Source organism: Sinocyclocheilus anshuiensis, unplaced genomic scaffold, assembly GCF_001515605.1.
Source record: "Sinocyclocheilus anshuiensis isolate Anshui unplaced genomic scaffold, SAMN03320099.WGS_v1.1 scaffold914, whole genome shotgun sequence".
Lineage (NCBI taxonomy): Eukaryota > Metazoa > Chordata > Actinopteri > Cypriniformes > Cyprinidae > Sinocyclocheilus > Sinocyclocheilus anshuiensis.
Window position 1 is genome coordinate 885,129 of NW_015539870.1, and position 22,330 is coordinate 907,458.

The window sequence follows — 22,330 nt, forward strand, 5'->3', positions numbered from 1 at the left end:
AGTCTCTCTATATCTTTAGGTCCTAGTGCTTTGGCAACAGCTTGTACTTGGACAAGAGAAGAGTTGGGAGGAACACTTTCAATTCCCTCAATTCCCTGAGATTTTCTCCTAGCGCCACATACCTTCACTGAATCTACAGGCACATCAGTTACTGATTGGATGGCTACATCTGTTTCAAAGAAAGCTTGTAAGTCAGGATAATGGTTATCAGGCTTACTAACTTCTTCCACATCAGTTTTTTCTGCAGCTTTGTTGCGGTTCATTTTCTTAGTCAAAGAGGATACTCTAGCACGGAGCTCTTTGTTCTGTTCCTCTAGCTTTAAGTTACGCTGAGACTGTTGTGTATCTAGCGCTAAACCAAATTCTCTGTGGCAGCAGATAATGCCTTTCACATTGTTCTTGCGTATACATGCTCCTAGTACCTTTTTACACTCATCTATAGACCAAGTCTTGTCAGGATGGATCTCATATTTCTCAGTTAGTTCTTGTCTAACTTTCTCAGTGACTATTAGGTTCATTTGCACTCCTAACAGTGATTTGAATTCGCTATCTGACCACAAAGGAGTCGCGAGACCACCTTTTTCAGTTGTGGGGATCAGTCTAGCATTATTTCTAAACATTTTGTGAGTTTCTATGTTACCACACAATCAAAACACTAAAACTTCTCTGATCAACAGAGGGTACGCTTGTTAACACATCAACTATTGTTAACCTTCCTTGGCAAGGCAGAGGATAACAAATTTACTAGCACTTTACGCTAAACTTCCCTGCTTAAACACAGGGTAAACAATTCTTCTCTGCCGAAACAGAGGGTAACAAATATTAACACGTAAACACTAAAATTTCTCTGATCAACAGAGGGTACACTTGTTAACACACATCAACTATTGTTAACCTTCCTTGGCAAAGCAGAGGATAACCAATTTACTAGCACTTTACGCTAAACTTCCCTGCTTAAACGGAGGGTAACCAATTCTTCTCTGCCGAAACAGAGGGTAACAAATATTAACACGTAATGTTAATCTTCCCTGTCTTAACAGAGGATAACAAATTCTTCCCTGCCGAAACAGAAGATAACCTTCATCTCTAAAATAAAATTTTTTTTTAGAGGATAACTTAGTTAACCAAACCCTACAGCTGTCTGTTAACTCTTCTCTGACGGCGCAGAGGATAACAAATTTGTTCTGGTCTTAAAGGTTATTTTGGATAGAGTGGAACTCACCAACCCTTGGTTGTACAGAAAGATTCAGTCTGGAACGAAGTCAGATCGTTGTTGAGCTTGAAGTTTCAATCTGGATTCAGGTGAGAGCTCTATCCGGGTCACGGCACCAAAACTGTAGGAAACTGTTTCTTCGTCGAGGAAGACCAGGAGGTCAGAGACCAGGAGACTCTTGGGTATCTTCAGCAGAGTTCTTTATTGAGAACGCGCTGCGTGGAATGAAGTCTCTTATGCTCACCAAGGCTGCATTAATTTGGGTATTATGATTTATTGCGAAATATCATTTAAATGTACCTTTTTATTTTAATATATTTTAAAATGTAATTTATTCCTGTGATGGCAATACTGAATTTTCAGCAGCCATCACTCCAGTCTTCAGTATCACCTGATTCTTCTGAAATCATGTAATAAACCTGAAATTTTTTAAATAGAATAAAATGTTCTAAAGAACAGAACAGCATTTTTTTGAAGTAGAAATATTTTGTGATATTATAAATATTTTTATTGTCCCGTTTGAGCAATTTAATGCAAAAAATAATTCCTAAAAAAAACCAGTATAACAAGCATTGAAATGTTACACAAATCCTAAATGTGGTTTGAGGCTACTAGTTCGTATTTATCATGTCATATTGGGTTAACAAAGTTTTTAATTTTTAATTGCTTGGATCATCTAAATACTGAACATGCTCCTCATTCCAGCAAACATATCATGAGGTGATGAGTGATGAGTCAGAAGATTAGACATAATTTTCCTCATTTTCCAGTTGTATTGACAACTCAGCCATGATCTTTGCTTTTACACTTTCTTTTCATCAGAAGAATAAACAGTGTCGATCAGAAAGGTGCCATATTTTGGCAACTTTTGAATCATTATTTATGTATTCCATTGTTCTGATCATCTGTGTCTTGTTTGTTTATTGAGTTGTTTACAACTTATGTCAAGCCTTTGTGAATTACTTGCTTTGTGAATTATTTGTTTTACTTCTGCTTCATTTCTAACTACGTGTGTTTCTTGCCCTGTGTCCAGATGTGGCCCGCTTACCAGAGTTCCAAGAGATGCATGGCAGCGGCACTGACCCGCCTCTCTGCTTGATGATTGGCTACACGGATGGAATGCAGATTTGGAGTATATCAGTGAGTACTTTTTAAATAGTCTTTCTTGCCTCTTTTACACTGGCTGCTTCCAAATATGCATACTTGCCGACTATGTAGTAGGCTAAAAATAGTATTTGAAAAGAGTAGTATGCCCGATTTCACAGCATTGATAAAACAGTAGGAAAAAAGTACTTGGATAAACTACTACTTCTGGTGACTCGTGATGAGATTCTGAAATGCACAGCCAGTGGATACTTTACTATACAATGAGACTACCGGAGAGTGCGAATGGCAATGAAGTGATGCAACAGATGCTGTAGGTCACATGACAATGACAACTTGAAAAATGTTCTGGAATGCATTCATGTAACACACATTCATACTAAATGGAACATATTTTTTAACGGTTGCGAAGTAAGCTCTAGCATGTTTTTCTCTACACCACTCTTTCTGTATGTCTGCCTTAAGGGATGTTCACACTGACAATGGTTTGCATTGACAAAGCAACTGAAAATCATTGATTTTGGTGGTAATGGAGTGTAGACAGCGATGATCAGCGGTGAAATCAATACTGATGTACTGCCTACTACACACTATCTGGTGTGTACTATATTCATTGTCTTTTGTCTTGAAAATAAATACGGAAATCTAGCATTTTATTTGTTTTTTATTCCAGTTTTGTATTTAAAATCAATATTAAGTCTAATATAACTCACAAATTACCTTAAGATTGTGTTTGATATTGCTGACTTGCTGTTGTTTTGTTGCTGTGTAATGCTGTGACTCTCTTTCACCACTTGGTGTCGCCATAGACAAAGGCAAGGCTGTGTCCTGGAATACAGATTTTAGTATTGAAGTTGGGTGAAATTATGTCAAGATGCATGTTAAGCTCTGAATCGTGTCAAATGTAAAAACTAATCGTAACTAAACATGATATTGCTTCCGCAGTAAACTAGTGAAAATGTCAATTTCAATTGAAAAGGTTTCTCAGACTTGGCTGTCTCAGTCATATGGTAATAGAGATCAAGATATCTGTCATATTATGTGATTTGCAACCCTGACTAAGCCTTTATTTTAGGAAATTATGAATGTCCTGACAGTAATCACTTTAGGAAAGAGTTGCACTTCCTTATGACATGAATTTGGAAGCTGTAGAGCATCATTACAGACATCATCTCACACTTTTTGTGCAAGTGTTGAAAGCGTCACATTGTCTGACAATACTGAATTTTCAGCAGCCATCACTCCAGTCTTCAGTATCACCTGATTCTTCTGAAATCATGTAATAAACCTGAAATTTTTTAAATAGAATAAAATGTTCTAAAGAACAGAACAGCATTTTTTTGAAGTAGAAATATTTTGTGATATTATAAATATTTTTATTGTCCCGTTTGAGCAATTTAATGCAAAAAATAATTCCTAAAAAAAACCAGTATAACAAGCATTGAAATGTTACACAAATCCTAAATGTGGTTTGAGGCTACTAGTTCGTATTTATCATGTCATATTGGGTTAACAAAGTTTTTAATTGCACCAATGTTGGATCATCTAAATACTGAACATGCTCCTCATTCCAGCAAACATATCATGAGGTGATGAGATGACTGTCAGAAGATTAGACATAATTTTCCTCATTTTCCAGTTGTATTGACAACTCAGCCATGATCTTTGCTTTTACACTTTCTTTTCATCAGAAGAATAAACAGTGTCGATCAGAAAGGTGCCATATTTTGGCAACTTTTGAATCATTATTTATGTATTCCATTGTTCTGATCATCTGTGTCTTGTTTGTTTATTGAGTTGTTTACAACTTATGTCAAGCCTTTGTGAATTACTTGCTTTGTGAATTATTTGTTTTACTTCTGCTTCATTTCTAACTACGTGTGTTTCTTGCCCTGTGTCCAGATGTGGCCCGCTTACCAGAGTTCCAAGAGATGCATGGCAGCGGCACTGACCCGCCTCTCTGCTTGATGATTGGCTACACGGATGGAATGCAGATTTGGAGTATATCAGTGAGTACTTTTTAAATAGTCTTTCTTGCCTCTTTTACACTGGCTGCTTCCAAATACGCATACTTGCCGACTATGTAGTAGGCTAAAAATAGTATTTGAAAAGAGTAGTATGCCCGATTTCACAGCATTGATAAAACAGTAGGAAAAAAGTACTTGGATAAACTACTACTTCTGGTGACTCGTGATGAGATTCTGAAATGCACAGCCAGTGGATACTTTACTATACAATGAGACTACCGGAGAGTGCGAATGGCAATGAAGTGATGCAACAGATGCTGTAGGTCACATGACAATGACAACTTGAAAAATGTTCTGGAATGCATTCATGTAACACACATTCATACTAAATGGAACATATTTTTTAACGGTTGCGAAGTAAGCTCTAGCATGTTTTTCTCTACACCACTCTTTCTGTATGTCTGCCTTAAGGGATGTTCACACTGACAATGGTTTGCATTGACAAAGCAACTGAAAATCATTGATTTTGGTGGTAATGGAGTGTAGACAGCGATGATCAGCGGTGAAATCAATACTGATGTACTGCCTACTACACACTATCTGGTGTGTACTATATTCATTGTCTTTTGTCTTGAAAATAAATACGGAAATCTAGCATTTTATTTGTTTTTTATTCCAGTTTTGTATTTAAAATCAATATTAAGTCTAATATAACTCACAAATTACCTTAAGATTGTGTTTGATATTGCTGACTTGCTGTTGTTTTGTTGCTGTGTAATGCTGTGACTCTCTTTCACCACTTGGTGTCGCCATAGACAAAGGCAAGGCTGTGTCCTGGAATACAGATTTTAGTATTGAAGTTGGGCGAAATTATGTCAAGATGCATGTTAAGCTCTGAATCGTGTCAAATGTAAAAACTAATCGTAACTAAACATGATATTGCTTCCGCAGTAAACTAGTGAAAATGTCAATTTCAATTGAAAAGGTTTCTCAGACTTGGCTGTCTCAGTCATATGGTAATAGAGATCAAGATATCTGTCATATTATGTGATTTGCAACCCTGACTAAGCCTTTATTTTAGGAAATTATGAATGTCCTGACAGTAATCACTTTAGGAAAGAGTTGCACTTCCTTATGACATGAATTTGGAAGCTGTAGAGCATCATTACAGACATCATCTCACACTTTTTGTGCAAGTGTTGAAAGCGTCACATTGTCTGACTATAAGTTGCCTGCAAAGTGTTTGTGACAGTTGCTGAGCTGACACCTTCTGTAATGGCGTTGAAGGGAGGAGCAGGAGTGGCACTAGCCGTAGTACATTTCTGCGTTCCTGTGCATTAGCATCTTGGTGGAGCTGAATCTTCGATGGAGGTGTTACTGGCTGGCAGGACATAGCAGTTAGATTAGAAGGGGCTGATTGAAGTGGTGTTTGAGTGGAGAGATGACATGCAGTACACTGGAGGTGTCTGCTCTGCTGTTATTATTAAAGCAGCTCAATGCATTTCATCGTTTTCTTCCATCCTGGTTCCAATGTGTAGAAACAGGTTTTTGACATGAGAAACCTGTTTGAGTCTCTGTGGTGATGATAGTGCCGCAGAAATTAAGCATGTTTACAGAGTGATTAACTGATAAGGATACATTTATTTATTTACTAATTAATTTTAATATAAGAGCAGCAGTCAATATTGTTTATCTTATTATTCATTCATATTCCCTTATTTTTTTACATTTAGATTATCTTTGTCATCGCTCACTTAAAGTAAACCTTTAAAATCATTTATATTTAAAATTGTATTGATTGAGCAAACACTTTTATTTATAGATTAAACAAGAAACAACTGATCCAATTTAATAACACTATTAAACATAACTTCAGCAAATCTCAAAATGAATTTTTTTCATACTGCACATTATAACGTTATATCTAAATTCACCTCACCTAGCAACTATTACCATTCATTTTAGTTTTTAGTGGTTTATTTAGCTTTATTTAGAAATTATTTAGAGCAAATATTATAAATAATATAAAGTTTTGTAGAGGCCATTTATAGGTTATTTGCCATAATATGAAAATTATTATCTGCTTATTTGTATTAGCTTAGAATGTGATAATATATATAAAAAATTATAATTGTAATTATCAGATGATATTATGGCATTTAAATGTTATTGCATTAGCCAAAAACCCATTTGGTCATGCATTAAATACTGGATATTGAAGTAGATCTTGGAAAATTGGATAGGATTTATTATGTTCTCTTTTTCTCAGATTTAACAGTTAAGTTCCCTTCACAGAAACAATAAATGATAATTGCATTGAACATTTTAAGTATTTTGGATTGGACTTCAGACACTTCAACTAGGTTGATGTAGTGTAATTTAGGAAGGATATCAGAAGCTCATACCTGTACTATCATATCAAGAGCCCAGAAGGCCAGGAGACAGAGACGTCACCAATCTTTCTTGTCTATTGTGGGGCATTGTCTGCTCTGCTTTCAGATGCGCTCTGCTTTCTAAGAATACATATAGCGCTGCCGTTTCTCTCAGCTCCAGGTACTGTTGATTCACTCCGATTCCCTGAAATCCATCACACAGAGTGGCTGGAGATTAACAAAACTCATTTTATGACCAGCATACACTGTATCCATGTGAATGAAATTAGAAACAACAAGAGGGAAAACAAGAAAGAAGCCTCATTTTTGCATGTTGCTGTGATAAATATTAATGTAATAGCTGAGAGTTTGGTGATGGATGCCACCACTAAAGCCGTGTAAAGCAAGGATGAGCAGTCTGGTAATGCACAATGACAGTCGCATTAATGTAAACCTCACAATCCGCTAAATTCCATTATTCCTCTGCCCCGTTTGCCAGCTGGGGGTTTTGTTTTGTGGTGACCCGCGTGCATTACCTCTCTCTTGTTTTCTCCCCTTCTGTCTCTCTCACATCAAATGTATCGTGCTGTAGATGCTATATTAATCTCCCACTTGGCAGCTACAAAGTCTGCACCGAGCGCTTTTATTAAAAAAACAGCTCTGATCCTGCATTCGAAAAGCTACTAATTGTGCAAAAGAGCGATCATCCTCTGTGGGCTTATCTGCTTAAGACACATGGATTATGCCCAGTAATGTGATAAAGGTCGTTTCTGTAATTTAATGCACATAGAGATGCACATTCAGGGCTTAATGCTTAAAACAAAAAGCTAGAATAAAAGGGGAGCCAATCAAAATATTTCCGCCCTTGCATTTTGATACGCCACTCCTCAGCTTCGGTTTCACAGATCTCTGGATTTCCACCAGCTTATTACAGTGTTGCTGTGAGAATGACGTGATTCAGACTAATTTGATTTAGGTGTGTATTGATATTACAGCTCAATCAATTGTAGCTGGTCATTCTAGGTGCAGCATATCGGCCTGGGACGGTTAGTCATGGACATGGTGTTGTTTATTTGAGGAGCACTTTTATGGAATGCATAGTAGCTTTTGTTTTGCGGTTTAGTTGTTGGCTCACCCTCCATCCTTCATGTGAAGTCTGTTTCTCTCAGTTTGCCTTGATTTGTTCTACAGTGTGAACAAATCTCTCTTTGTTTACGCCCCATTGTTCTTTGATATCCCGCAACCACATTTTTGCCCCCAAATGGCATTGAGTTGATCAGAAATTCTGATTTTTCCTACACTGGCAGGGGCAAGAAAAGACTTAACTCTGAATGGATCAGAGATTAAAAAAAAAAAAAAACTGCAATCTTGAAACAAGTTTCCTGAAAAACTAATTGGTTGCATTGCATAGGGCTGGGTGATATAGCTAAAAAATGTATCAACGATATAATGTTTCATATCGTTCGGTATCGATAATTATTGACATTTTTTATAACCTTTTTTAAAACAAAGAGCAATAGAAAAAAACATTTAAATTTAACCACTGTATTATTAAATTAACCCAATTTATTGAGACGAACAACAAATATTTTTTGTTTTAACAGTCAAACACAAAATAAAAATTAAACATATCTCATTTCTAATGTTTTCTGAAGGAAACTTTTGGCTTGTCTCCCGAAGCCACAGGAGGGCGCAATGAGCAAAATAATGCAGCGCATTAAATTGCCAATGCAAGGAAATAACTGTCTATAAAAAGAAAGACGTGCATTACATCACACAGATTGCCTTTAAAAACGTATGAGATGCAGTGAAATGGAATAAACCTCCACAAATTCGTGACGCGTTTTCTAAAAGTTTAAACTGTTTTAACTTTGCATGGTTTTCTATACATCTCTTGTGTGAGACGTGAGAGCAGCAGTCATATTTGTCCGTCAAAAAAATGCGCTGAATATGCGTTCTGTGTGAATGGCTTGGTTTCGGTTTTAATCTAATCAAGATCTTCTACGCATTGAGCTACTAATTTCTCTAATATTTTGAATGAATAACGCAGCAACTGCGCGTCTTGTGGGCTAGACTTACAAAACATTAAAATGCAACAACGCCACTTACATCATCATCACCGCATCTCGCGCTCCACTAATGACGCTCCCAGACGCACACCTAACATTTGATTGTACTATTTTTGCATTCAAATGCAAATGTTTATTTTAAATTCGACTAATATTCTTTTTTTTTTTTTTATTCACTCCTCATCACAGGCAGGCACAGCACTCAATTCAGCATGTGTTCGTGTTTGTGTGTGCGGCCTGCGTCACTCATAGCACGTGCCTATATCGTGCGCTATATCGAACAAATGTTCTATCGTTATCGAAGAGGGTGTACCGTCGATAAATATCGATACCGTTTTATCGCCTTTATCGCCCATAGCAGATAGTCCCACCCCCAAACTCGCACCAATTCATTCGGCACGCGACTCTCACAGTTCTCACAGTGTATTCTCTAGCCGCTGAGCGTACATCAGTTGCACTCTCGTTAATGGGGTGCAATATGGGATTGAATGAGTGCACTCGATAACGTCCACAAAGGTTTCAGACACCAATAAAAATGGCTGTCCCCTCAAATATTGCCCTATTTAAGGGTATAGGGGGCGATTTCAGACACATGGAATGTTACAGTGGGGTAGTCAACCTACTGAAATCTTTATATAAGTAATTGAATAAGAAGCTGTGACCTCGTTAACTGGGTCGTTGTGACTAAATCATTTAGATGATAAACCAGTAAATCAGCTCTTTGAAAAGATCCAGTTCAAAAGAATGACTAGTTTGTGAACGCGAACATCAATACTTTGCATCGCTACTTCTTTAAGAAGAGCTAGCTCAAAGTTTGAATAATGACTTAAATTTTGGTGTGTTCTTGACACAAAGCTATTACTTTACTTTATGGCTTTAGAAGACATGGAATATAATGTATGAGTCATATTAACCACTTTTATGATACGTCAGAGGAGCTTTTTGTCATTTTGGAGCTTGACAGTCCCAGCGCTCATTCATATTCATTATTTTAAAAAGAATGGCTGGGATATTCTTAACAATTTCTCCTTTTGTGTTCCACTGGTGTGTACAAGGTTTGGAACAAGTAAATGATTCACCCATGATTTTCATTTTTGGGTGAATTGTTCCATTAAGCTGGGATAGGATAATTTGACTATGAAAAAAAACGGACTGTAGCTTTGAAAACAGCACAAGTGACACTTAAGAGCATGTTTGTTGCAGAATTGAGTTTTGCGGATTTTATTCATTTTCCGTTCATTTCTGGAGACCAGATAACATTACACGCCAGTGTTTTTTTTGTAGTGTCTTGCTTTGGTTTGTCCACAGATGCCTGATGTTTATCTTCTAGTTGTTGGGTGACTCATTATCAAACCACATCACAGACGCTGCAGACCAAACAGAGCATTGTGTGATTCACCGTCAAGTACTTTTATGTCATTAATGTTCCAAAGGGATGCCACAGTATTTAGGACATTCGTCATGGCTGTTTCTCAGTCAGACATTCTGTGTCAACACTTTCAAATGGAATGTGCTAGCTGATGTACAAATAAAAGATAAAATGCTGGAGCCCCGTCAACTCTGTACTGTTATGTGGATGCCATTTTGTCTCGGGCCTGATAACCTTTGTGATGTGGCTCTGGTACAAACTCGTATGCACCTCCACAGTTTATGCATCACCACATTCTCACTCCCACAGTCCTCTTTTCTGTGTCTTTGAACTGAGTTTATCTCTCCAACATCACTGTCTGGTGTGTTTTAAGTGTGCCTGTTTGTTTCTTCTCTCTGCAGCTGAACGGGGAGGCGCAGGAGCTGTTCTCTGTGCGGCACGGACCTGTGCGAACTGCTAGGATCCTGCCTGCTCCTCATATCAGTGAGTATCATACACCCCAAAAGCCCGGGCTTCGCTCATCCTGCAGAGCCACATAAGTGCATTACTTTTAACATATAGTGGCCCCTACAAAAATCTTTTTGAAATCAAACAAAGAAATTTGTTAATTCTGCATAGGCCCAGCAATATGCAAAACTTGACATACATTACCATTCAAAATATATATATTTTTAAAATAAATTAATACAATTATTCACCAAGGGTGCGTTATATCGATCAAAAGTGACAGTAAAGACTTTTGTGTTTCAAATAAATGCTGTTCTTTTGAACTTTTTAATTAATCAAAGAATCCTGAAAAAAGGTTTCCACAAAAATATTAAACAGCACAACTATTTTCAACATTTATAATAAGAAAGTTTTCTTGAGCAGCAAATCAGCATATTAGAATGATTTCTGGGTGATTATGTGACACTGAAGACTGGAGTAATTATGCTGAAAATTCAGCTTTGACATCACAGAAATAAATTACATTTATTACATTTATATCACAAATTATAGAAAGTTTTAAAATTTACATTGCAATAATATTTCACAATATTACTGTGTATTACTGTATTTCTGATCAAATAAATGCAGCATTGGTGAGCATAAGAAACCTCTTTGAAAAACGGAAAAAACCTTACAGATCCCAAACTTTTTGAATGGTAGTGCAGACTGAACAGCAAGACAATTTTTTTTTTCCATCCTAAGAAGGCACAAAAATTTGGTTGCATTTAAATTAAGCATAATTTTTCCCTACTGTGTTCTAGAATAGACCTAAGCTCTACAACCCCTGCTAGAAGTCTTTTCATTACTGCAAGTAAAACTGCTGCTCTGAAATATTATTACAAATTCTACATTCCAGTGACATCTTAATTTTCAGCTTGTCAAGAACAAGCGTCCACCCCCAAATTGAAATGTGTTGACGGATCACTTAAATTTATTTCACTTGTCATATGTTACATAAACAGCACGTTATTTTACATGTCATGTTTGCCACTGTTATTTGCCTAGAAATTTGCAGAAAGTAAAATCAGGTTTCGGCAGTTACATGCTTTTTCGAATCAAGTTAGACTGAGATGTGGCAATTTATAAAGTCCTATGTCTCTCTTCCTTACTTGTTTTTCCATATATCATGTTTAAATTAAAGACTACCTTCTGTTTCTTAATAGCGCAGAGAGCTCGCCAGAGCCCCACTGTTTTCCCATCATAATATTAAAATCAGTCCTTCACGATTATGTTGGCATGCTGTCAGCTGGATGCCTGGACTTTTACCGCCGTTCTGGCAGAGAGGATCTGCAGACTTCTGAGATTTTCCTTCTCTTTCATCACGGCTCACTCATTGGCCATCGCGTGCCTGCGCTCATTCCATTTGTTAAAGGACGAAAATGAATAGTCTGACAAAAAAATGCACACTACAGCTTACTAAACTAAAATACATGCAACCTGATTAGGTATGCTTAAATATTGATGTTATGTCAAACTGTCTCTTTCACATTTTGTTTCTTCCTGTCTGATGATTTTGGACACTTTCTGTGACTAAAACAGGATATTATCTGTTCAGAAATTATGAAGTGAGATTTTTTAAATTCAGCCCTCACTAAATAAGTGGCTTGGTCATATTCAAATGTAAAAACAAAAGGAATAGAAAATGCACCGAGTCGTATTGTAGTGTGACATTTATGCACAGAATTAGTTTTCTGTCCTTTCGGCAGATTTAAACAATGCACAATAAAGGCATTGAACGCCGGCTGGATTCAGATAAAAGAGAATTGTCATAAGAAGCAGCAGACGGCCGACACATGAGGAGAACGCTTCTCAGCTAAATCAAATGAATTGTACAAGTGGGGAAACTGATTGTGATCTGTTTGGTGCAAACAGTGTCATACTGTAGTGGGATTTAAAAAGAGTAATTGTTTTAGCTTGGTGAGCGGATTTGGAAAGTCCTGAAAATAGGTGTCAATTTTAATAAGGCAAGGTCTTTCCCAGAATAAAGGAGGAAGTTCCTCTTTCTCTAAAGAGGCAAACTGACTTTCTGTTTCTCCGTTCTGTTTCTGACTTCTGTTGTTATTTTTGCAGTGATTCGTTTCCAGGTGACAGCTACGGACGGCGGTCATATCCACAGCTGACCAAAATTCTGTGATTGCTTCCTCTTTCTTTAAATGTATCCCACTGTTGAAAACTCACTCGTAAATGGCCCTCCTATAAATGTGTTATTTACTGAAACACAGGAAATTTGTTATGTCTGACTTCCAGAAAACAATTCCCTCAATATTTCGCAGAATAAATTGAAAACATGCATTGGAAAATACAAATGAAAACCACTTGTTTCGAAGTCCAGCCGTTTTTGAGGTGCACAGCTACGGACGGAGAGGAGCACGGGGTGGTTTTCTGCCCCTTAATTGTTCTTTCAAATAGAAGGCCGCTGTTGTCTTTCAGAGGCCCGTCGTATTTGCATTATGATTGGATATCATGACCAGTCGCAATGTCTGATGACAGAGAAGTGAAGACAGAGGAGAGGCCCTTTAAAGTGTTAAGGTTTGAGAATGACACATTTGCACTCACATGCCACGCCACAGGGACCGTACGTTTCTGGAGCTGATTAGTGTCATGGCATGGCTGCCCAAATTACAGCTCCACAAAGGCTAACATCTTCTTCTTCTATCCGGACATGAATGGAAGTTATCGATACCGTTTTATCGCCCAGGCCTAGCATAGCAGATAGTCCCACCCCCAAACTCGCACCAATTCATTCGGCACGCGACTCTCACAGTGCATTATGGGTATTCTCTAGCCTTTAAACACACATCAGTTGTACACTCGTTATTGCTGTGCATTGTGGGATTGAATGAGTGCGCTCGATAATGTCCACTAAGGTTTCAGACACCACTACAAATGGCTGTCCCCTCCTAGCCGCTGAGCGTACATCAGTTGCACTCTCGTTAATGGGGTGCAATATGGGATTGAATGAGTGCACTCGATAACGTCCACAAAGGTTTCAGACACCAATAAAAATGGCTGTCCCCTCAAATATTGCCCTATTTAAGGGTATAGGGGGCGATTTCAGACACATGGAATGTTACAGTGGGGTAGTCAACCTACTGAAATCTTTATATAAGTAATTGAATAAGAAGCTGTGACCTCGTTAACTGGGTCGTTGTGACTAAATCATTTAGATGATAAACCAGTAAATCAGCTCTTTGAAAAGATCCAGTTCAAAAGAATGACTAGTTTGTGAACGCGAACATCAATACTTTGCATCGCTACTTCTTTAAGAAGAGCTAGCTCAAAGTTTGAATAATGACTTAAATTTTGGTGTGTTCTTGACACAAAGCTATTACTTTACTTTATGGCTTTAGAAGACATGGAATATAATGTATGAGTCATATTAACCACTTTTATGATACGTCAGAGGAGCTTTTTGTCATTTTGGAGCTTGACAGTCCCAGCGCTCATTCATATTCATTATTTTAAAAAGAATGGCTGGGATATTCTTAACAATTTCTCCTTTTGTGTTCCACTGGTGTGTACAAGGTTTGGAACAAGTAAATGATTCACCCATGATTTTCATTTTTGGGTGAATTGTTCCATTAAGCTGGGATAGGATAATTTGACTATGAAAAAAAACGGACTGTAGCTTTGAAAACAGCACAAGTGACACTTAAGAGCATGTTTGTTGCAGAATTGAGTTTTGCGGATTTTATTCATTTTCCGTTCATTTCTGGAGACCAGATAACATTACACGCCAGTGTTTTTTTTGTAGTGTCTTGCTTTGGTTTGTCCACAGATGCCTGATGTTTATCTTCTAGTTGTTGGGTGACTCATTATCAAACCACATCACAGACGCTGCAGACCAAACAGAGCATTGTGTGATTCACCGTCAAGTACTTTTATGTCATTAATGTTCCAAAGGGATGCCACAGTATTTAGGACATTCGTCATGGCTGTTTCTCAGTCAGACATTCTGTGTCAACACTTTCAAATGGAATGTGCTAGCTGATGTACAAATAAAAGATAAAATGCTGGAGCCCCGTCAACTCTGTACTGTTATGTGGATGCCATTTTGTCTCGGGCCTGATAACCTTTGTGATGTGGCTCTGGTACAAACTCGTATGCACCTCCACAGTTTATGCATCACCACATTCTCACTCCCACAGTCCTCTTTTCTGTGTCTTTGAACTGAGTTTATCTCTCCAACATCACTGTCTGGTGTGTTTTAAGTGTGCCTGTTTGTTTCTTCTCTCTGCAGCTGAACGGGGAGGCGCAGGAGCTGTTCTCTGTGCGGCACGGACCTGTGCGAACTGCTAGGATCCTGCCTGCTCCTCATATCAGTGAGTATCATACACCCCAAAAGCCCGGGCTTCGCTCATCCTGCAGAGCCACATAAGTGCATTACTTTTAACATATAGTGGCCCCTACAAAAATCTTTTTGAAATCAAACAAAGAAATTTGTTAATTCTGCATAGGCCCAGCAATATGCAAAACTTGACATACATTACCATTCAAAATATATATATTTTTAAAATAAATTAATACAATTATTCACCAAGGGTGCGTTATATCGATCAAAAGTGACAGTAAAGACTTTTGTGTTTCAAATAAATGCTGTTCTTTTGAACTTTTTAATTAATCAAAGAATCCTGAAAAAAGGTTTCCACAAAAATATTAAACAGCACAACTATTTTCAACATTTATAATAAGAAAGTTTTCTTGAGCAGCAAATCAGCATATTAGAATGATTTCTGGGTGATTATGTGACACTGAAGACTGGAGTAATTATGCTGAAAATTCAGCTTTGACATCACAGAAATAAATTACATTTATTACATTTATATCACAAATTATAGAAAGTTTTAAAATTTACATTGCAATAATATTTCACAATATTACTGTGTATTACTGTATTTCTGATCAAATAAATGCAGCATTGGTGAGCATAAGAAACCTCTTTGAAAAACGGAAAAAACCTTACAGATCCCAAACTTTTTGAATGGTAGTGCAGACTGAACAGCAAGACAATTTTTTTTTTCCATCCTAAGAAGGCACAAAAATTTGGTTGCATTTAAATTAAGCATAATTTTTCCCTACTGTGTTCTAGAATAGACCTAAGCTCTACAACCCCTGCTAGAAGTCTTTTCATTACTGCAAGTAAAACTGCTGCTCTGAAATATTATTACAAATTCTACATTCCAGTGACATCTTAATTTTCAGCTTGTCAAGAACAAGCGTCCACCCCCAAATTGAAATGTGTTGACGGATCACTTAAATTTATTTCACTTGTCATATGTTACATAAACAGCACGTTATTTTACATGTCATGTTTGCCACTGTTATTTGCCTAGAAATTTGCAGAAAGTAAAATCAGGTTTCGGCAGTTACATGCTTTTTCGAATCAAGTTAGACTGAGATGTGGCAATTTATAAAGTCCTATGTCTCTCTTCCTTACTTGTTTTTCCATATATCATGTTTAAATTAAAGACTACCTTCTGTTTCTTAATAGCGCAGAGAGCTCGCCAGAGCCCCACTGTTTTCCCATCATAATATTAAAATCAGTCCTTCACGATTATGTTGGCATGCTGTCAGCTGGATGCCTGGACTTTTACCGCCGTTCTGGCAGAGAGGATCTGCAGACTTCTGAGATTTTCCTTCTCTTTCATCACGGCTCACTCATTGGCCATCGCGTGCCTGCGCTCATTCCATTTGTTAAAGGACGAAAATGAATAGTCTGACAAAAAAATGCACACTACAGCTTACTAAACTAAAATACATGCAACCTGATTAGGTATGCTTAAATATTGATGTTATGTCAAACTGTCTCTTTCACATTTTGTTTCTTCCTGTCTGATGATTTTGGACACTTTCTGTGACTAAAACAGGATATTATCTGTTCAGAAATTATGAAGTGAGATTTTTTAAATTCAGCCCTCACTAAATAAGTGGCTTGGTCATATTCAAATGTAAAAACAAAAGGAATAGAAAATGCACCGAGTCGTATTGTAGTGTGACATTTATGCACAGAATTAGTTTTCTGTCCTTTCGGCAGATTTAAACAATGCACAATAAAGGCATTGAACGCCGGCTGGATTCAGATAAAAGAGAATTGTCATAAGAAGCAGCAGACGGCCGACACATGAGGAGAACGCTTCTCAGCTAAATCAAATGAATTGTACAAGTGGGGAAACTGATTGTGATCTGTTTGGTGCAAACAGTGTCATACTGTAGTGGGATTTAAAAAGAGTAATTGTTTTAGCTTGGTGAGCGGATTTGGAAAGTCCTGAAAATAGGTGTCAATTTTAATAAGGCAAGGTCTTTCCCAGAATAAAGGAGGAAGTTCCTCTTTCTCTAAAGAGGCAAACTGACTTTCTGTTTCTCCGTTCTGTTTCTGACTTCTGTTGTTATTTTTGCAGTGATTCGTTTCCAGGTGACAGCTACGGACGGCGGTCATATCCACAGCTGACCAAAATTCTGTGATTGCTTCCTCTTTCTTTAAATGTATCCCACTGTTGAAAACTCACTCGTAAATGGCCCTCCTATAAATGTGTTATTTACTGAAACACAGGAAATTTGTTATGTCTGACTTCCAGAAAACAATTCCCTCAATATTTCGCAGAATAAATTGAAAACATGCATTGGAAAATACAAATGAAAACCACTTGTTTCGAAGTCCAGCCGTTTTTGAGGTGCACAGCTACGGACGGAGAGGAGCACGGGGTGGTTTTCTGCCCCTTAATTGTTCTTTCAAATAGAAGGCCGCTGTTGTCTTTCAGAGGCCCGTCGTATTTGCATTATGATTGGATATCATGACCAGTCGCAATGTCTGATGACAGAGAAGTGAAGACAGAGGAGAGGCCCTTTAAAGTGTTAAGGTTTGAGAATGACACATTTGCACTCACATGCCACGCCACAGGGACCGTACGTTTCTGGAGCTGATTAGTGTCATGGCATGGCTGCCCAAATTACAGCTCCACAAAGGCTAACATCTTCTTCTTCTATCCGGACATGAATGGAAGTTTCCCCCCATCTCTTTTAAATCAAGAGAATTAGATAAATATGGGATCTGTAAACTCACTGCGACATGTTTTCTCTACCCAAAATATGCCTACCGGCCTTTTGCCATTCTGTAATTCCTTCGAAGCCCTGAAATTAAAGCCAGTCAGACAGAAGACTCCTCCTAAAGCTTTGAAGGCTTTCTCCATTAGAGTCGGAGGAGAAATGGTTTGCATTCAACACATTGCACTGAGTGGCGTTTCTGTTCTCTGTCTCCATTTAATGTCTTGCATGCTGGTATTTTAATTTCATTATGATTCCCATAAGTCTCTGTGAGGAACAGGGCATTAATCTCTTCTAAGTGAGGGTGTGCGAATGTCAAAGCTGACAGGAAAGTTTTTATTTTTTAATTTTTTTGAGGACGTTTTCAAGGTGTAATTTTGATTACAGATCTCTTGTAATGCAATCAACACGCTTCCTGCTGCGGTAGCTGTTTTTTAAGTTCGAGTTCGGTGGGTGGGTGGCTTTGGCGGAGAGACAACAGGCCTCATGTGCGGGTGGCTTATGAATGTCCCTCTTTATGTGGGTCAGTGGTTAATGTTCCCCTTTCTGTCCCTCCGGCTGCAGGTTCCCTCAACACTGACAGCTTCACTGAGAAACGGCCCCTCCTCGCCGTGTGCAAGAGCACAGGCTCTTTGGGGTGAGTGCACAGCGACAACGTCACTTCCACTGTCAGCTCGGCCTAGTGTCTCACTTGGTGCCGGAGCTTTCATATTCACAGGTCACATCTGGTTGTTTTCCAGCTACACACAAGCACAGTTTCAGCACAAGCTGTGGCTGATGACACAATTATACAATGCGTATATCAAAAGCAGAGGCATTTTTTGTTTGCTTAAAATGCTTAATGTTCCATTTATTTCCATTTATGTTATAATCTCACTTGTCTATCTATATATCTATCTATACACACACCCACACACACACACACTAAGAATTTTTTGGGAAAAGATTTTACACATTAAATTGAATGATAATAATAATAATTTTACAGTATTACTCTTTTTACTCAACTAAATGCATCTTTGGTGAGCATGGTAGACTTCTTTAAAAATATAACAAAAATCTTACCAACCCCAACATTTTTAACACCAGTGTATATATACACACACACACACACACACACACACACACACTTGTCATCAAAATGAATATTTTTGTCAACATTATTGTGCTCCCTTTTTGTTTTGTTCAAATCTATGTTATTAAATATATTTTATCGATTAGTTGTTGCAACTATTGCATTTAGCTGTTACTGTGAAGGTGTCAGCTGTGAAATAATTTTTGAACAGTGTAGACTTTTGGTCAGTTTAAATTTGTTTTTATTGTTCATTTGAGAAAGGTCAGTTGAGGTTGAATGCAGGTTAGGGGCATTTAAAATCTTTGCATTTTTTCCCCAAGTGAAGTTTTATGGATATAAGAAACTTGTATCACCATCTCCTGGTGTGCGCGACACGAGTGGAGACATGTAAAACTCTTCATGAGGTGAAACCTATGTGCTAATGGAATGTTCCATCGTTGTCTGGTTTATGGCATTTTCCCGTTTTAAAGTGCGGTGGAGTCCAAGCCACATCCCTCAGTGTGTGCAACATTTAGATATTATGAGGTACAAATCCTAAGTACATTTGAAAACCTGTCATTTGTTATACATAATAACCTGCATCAAAGGTCTGATGGGGCCAGGGAGTGATTGCCAAACCCTGCTGTCTGACTGACCGACCCGGTCGGCTCCAGAGGGCCAGACCTGCAACTTTGGACCCCTGACAGAGTCGGACTGCAATCTGTGAGAAATATTCCCCCTGAGGGAGTGAGAGGGAGCAGGGCGCATCAGTTATTGGCTCCTCTCCTCCCCTCAGCTATGTCTGCCACCTCTTAAAACGAACTCCTCCGCTGCTGCTGCAAATCTTAACTCAATATTTCCTCCCGAGGAAATAGAATAAGGAAGTCTGTCTTCAGCACACTTTGATGGAGACCACCATCCCAGCCGTTCCAAGACTAGAGCTTTGCTCTGCCGGCACTTATGCAGCCAAATGCACTGTGTCCGCCCCGACATGGAGACAGGCTCTGACGGTTTGGCTTTGTACTCCTGCAACGATTGGTCTAATGTTGAAAACATGCCTTGTGTTGAAAACCATAACCCTCTCCCTCCGGGTGAATGGTGTTCCCGCTTCTACGTTCCAGTAGAAGTGTTTGGTAAATAGCCTAGCTATTTCTTTTTTTTCTTTTTTTTTTTGAAAGGCTGTGCTGTGCTCGGTTCTTTCCCCTTAACTGAAATAGTTCATAAACTTACCAAAATCCTCACACAGTTTTTAGTATATAATCATTTTGAAATAACAGCTTTTGTCAACCACCAGTGTGGATGCTGTCTTGACACTCAAATGGAAAACAGATTGCAGTCTTGGCCGATACAGCACTGCTGGTTTAGAAGTTGGTTCACTCAGCTTTAGACTTAGATTACAAGATTTGCAAATTAAAGGAAAACCAGAAAGAGGAAAAAGCATGTGTGCTAAATCCTTCGGTGCAGAACTCCAGCCAGACACATTTGACATAATTTAATCAATGGAGGGGATTATGTCTTAAGTCCAAACAATGTATGGATCTGGCGAATTTCCTGACAGCAAAGTACACACGCCGCCCTTCGTGCCATGCTACAGTGCCGGTAGGGTTTGCAAATTAGCAAGGAATGTATGTGCTATTCAATCCACCATTGGCCCCCGCTTGTATCTGGAAAGGATTTGATTTTCCACCATACTGTTGTTATTATTTTATTTTTGTTTTAATTAGTACTACAGGTATTACAGTGACCAGATTGAGCCTGTGGTCTCTCATGCCAAATGCATGCAGCTTAGTGTCAAGTCACTTTTATTAAATAAATAAATAAAGTGTATATATACTAGCATATAGATGGAATGCTGGCATTAAATTCTCATTTTTAATTGTTTAACAACATTAAAACCATAAGTGAAATAATTAAAAAGGTAAATAAATAAATTAAAAGGAAAATAAAATGCTTAAACAAAAACAAAAATAACAACAAAAAAAAGTGATTTGCAGAACATTTGTTATAACCTCAGACCGTATCAGGAGATAAGGAAAAAAAAAAGTAATTAACCTGGATTTTAAAAGCATACCATTTAAGTGTTTGTGGCCTCTGTAGTAAATAGGTTTGGAAGGGGTAAATCCCTCAAGAGGCCTGCTTTTGTTCTCTGGATTGTGGAGAAATGAAGTTGTTGGGCGGGCAGAAAACAGTGTCCTCTCTTCCTTCCCCTCAAATTTCCAGATCTCCATGGAAAGGATGTGGATGATTTTTTTTCCTTTTTTTTTTCTTTTTTCTTTGCAATCCTCTGTCATTGTGGAGATTACAGCTGGACCGCTGTCAGGGACTACAGCACGTGGAGGTTCAGAAGAAGGTCCAGTCCTCACAGGCATAGAGCCATTATTTTTGACTCCACAGTGGCCACACTGTGCCTGGCTCTGGGACGGTGGCAAAGATCCAGTGACACTCCCACTGTATGGCTCTGAAGAGCAGAGCTTCATCCCACTGTCCGCCCAGTGTTATCAATGAGATCTGTTTTTACTTTTTTTCTTTAACCGTGGCCCTAATTGTCCTTACTCAAAGCTGTATCCATGCAAAGTCCTGCTGGCACCCACTGCCTGCTTATTAATTACACAATAGCTATGAGGAGCGGAAACCCAGTTTTGTCCAGTGACTATTTTTAAAGCGATTTAGCTAAAGCCTACTGTGCTATTAAGCTGTGCTTTTCATTGCATTTTTATTGAGATGTGAGAAATCCCTCTTAAGTGTATTCAATTATAAATCCATGTGCGTTTGTATTAGACACAGGATTATGGGAGGATTTGGAAGTGATGCTTTTAGAGCCCATGAGCCTGTTACTCTCTTGCCATCACACTCGGAACTGTGAGATCTCTTGGCTCAGAGGATTCGATCATGTAGAGATCAGTGGAGGTGAATAGTAGAGATTAGAGTTGGGGTACTCGGACTCTTGTCCGGTCTCGAGTACAGTTTTTTTTTTTTAAAGGACTCGGACTTGTCACGGACTCGGATGCATTTTTACTAAGACTTAACTCGGACTCGAGCCTTTTGGACTCGGAAAATATGTCCGAGTCCAGGGACAGTTGACGGAAATGTCACTGACTCGGTGCATTACCACGAAAGTGATATTCAGTATTTGCATGTGTTTTTAAGTCTTGTCCAGTACTTGAAAGCCGACGGGTTACTGTGCTCACACACCGAAAGCGCGCTCACAGAATAACGTTGTCTTAAGTGAACTTGAACAGTTGGGAGAAATACGGATCTGTCAAAATATTTGATCTATGCATCAGATCTTAATGCAACAGCGTAAACCTGCAGCCGCCGACAGCGTCATAAATGTTAATCAAACAAAAGAAAAGGAGAAAATCACTCAGTGCTCTTGACTGAATCACTTATTAACTTTAATAAGAATCTATATCTAATGTATACAGTGAAGATTATTTTTACATTTATTGCATCATGAAATGTCTGTAGTAGGCTATTTCTGTAGAAGCCTTTACTAGACTATCTGAAAAATAGTTTTTATGGGTCCAAAATCACCTTGGGTGTGCATTATTTTCTAAAAATTCAACGGCCCTTCATCTCTTAGCCTATTCCTTACATAATGTAATTAATGTAACTATAAATGCATTAAAAAATAAAACTGGTGTGAGTTGGA

The 22,330-nt window shown here is 38.2% G+C and overlaps 1 protein-coding gene across 1 annotated transcript in view; it reads left to right on the plus strand.

Annotated features, from left to right (window-relative positions):
• Nucleotides 1-22,330, plus strand: part of LOC107685068 (breast carcinoma-amplified sequence 3-like) — a 269,249-nt gene that overhangs the window by 5,479 nt on the left and 241,440 nt on the right. Inside the window, exons 5-7 of the mRNA XM_016481528.1 lie at nucleotides 2,247-2,353; nucleotides 10,496-10,577; nucleotides 18,189-18,261. Of these exons, the coding sequence (XP_016337014.1) occupies nucleotides 2,247-2,353; nucleotides 10,496-10,577; nucleotides 18,189-18,261 (262 nt within the window). The remainder of the gene's footprint in view (nucleotides 1-2,246; nucleotides 2,354-10,495; nucleotides 10,578-18,188; nucleotides 18,262-22,330) is intronic.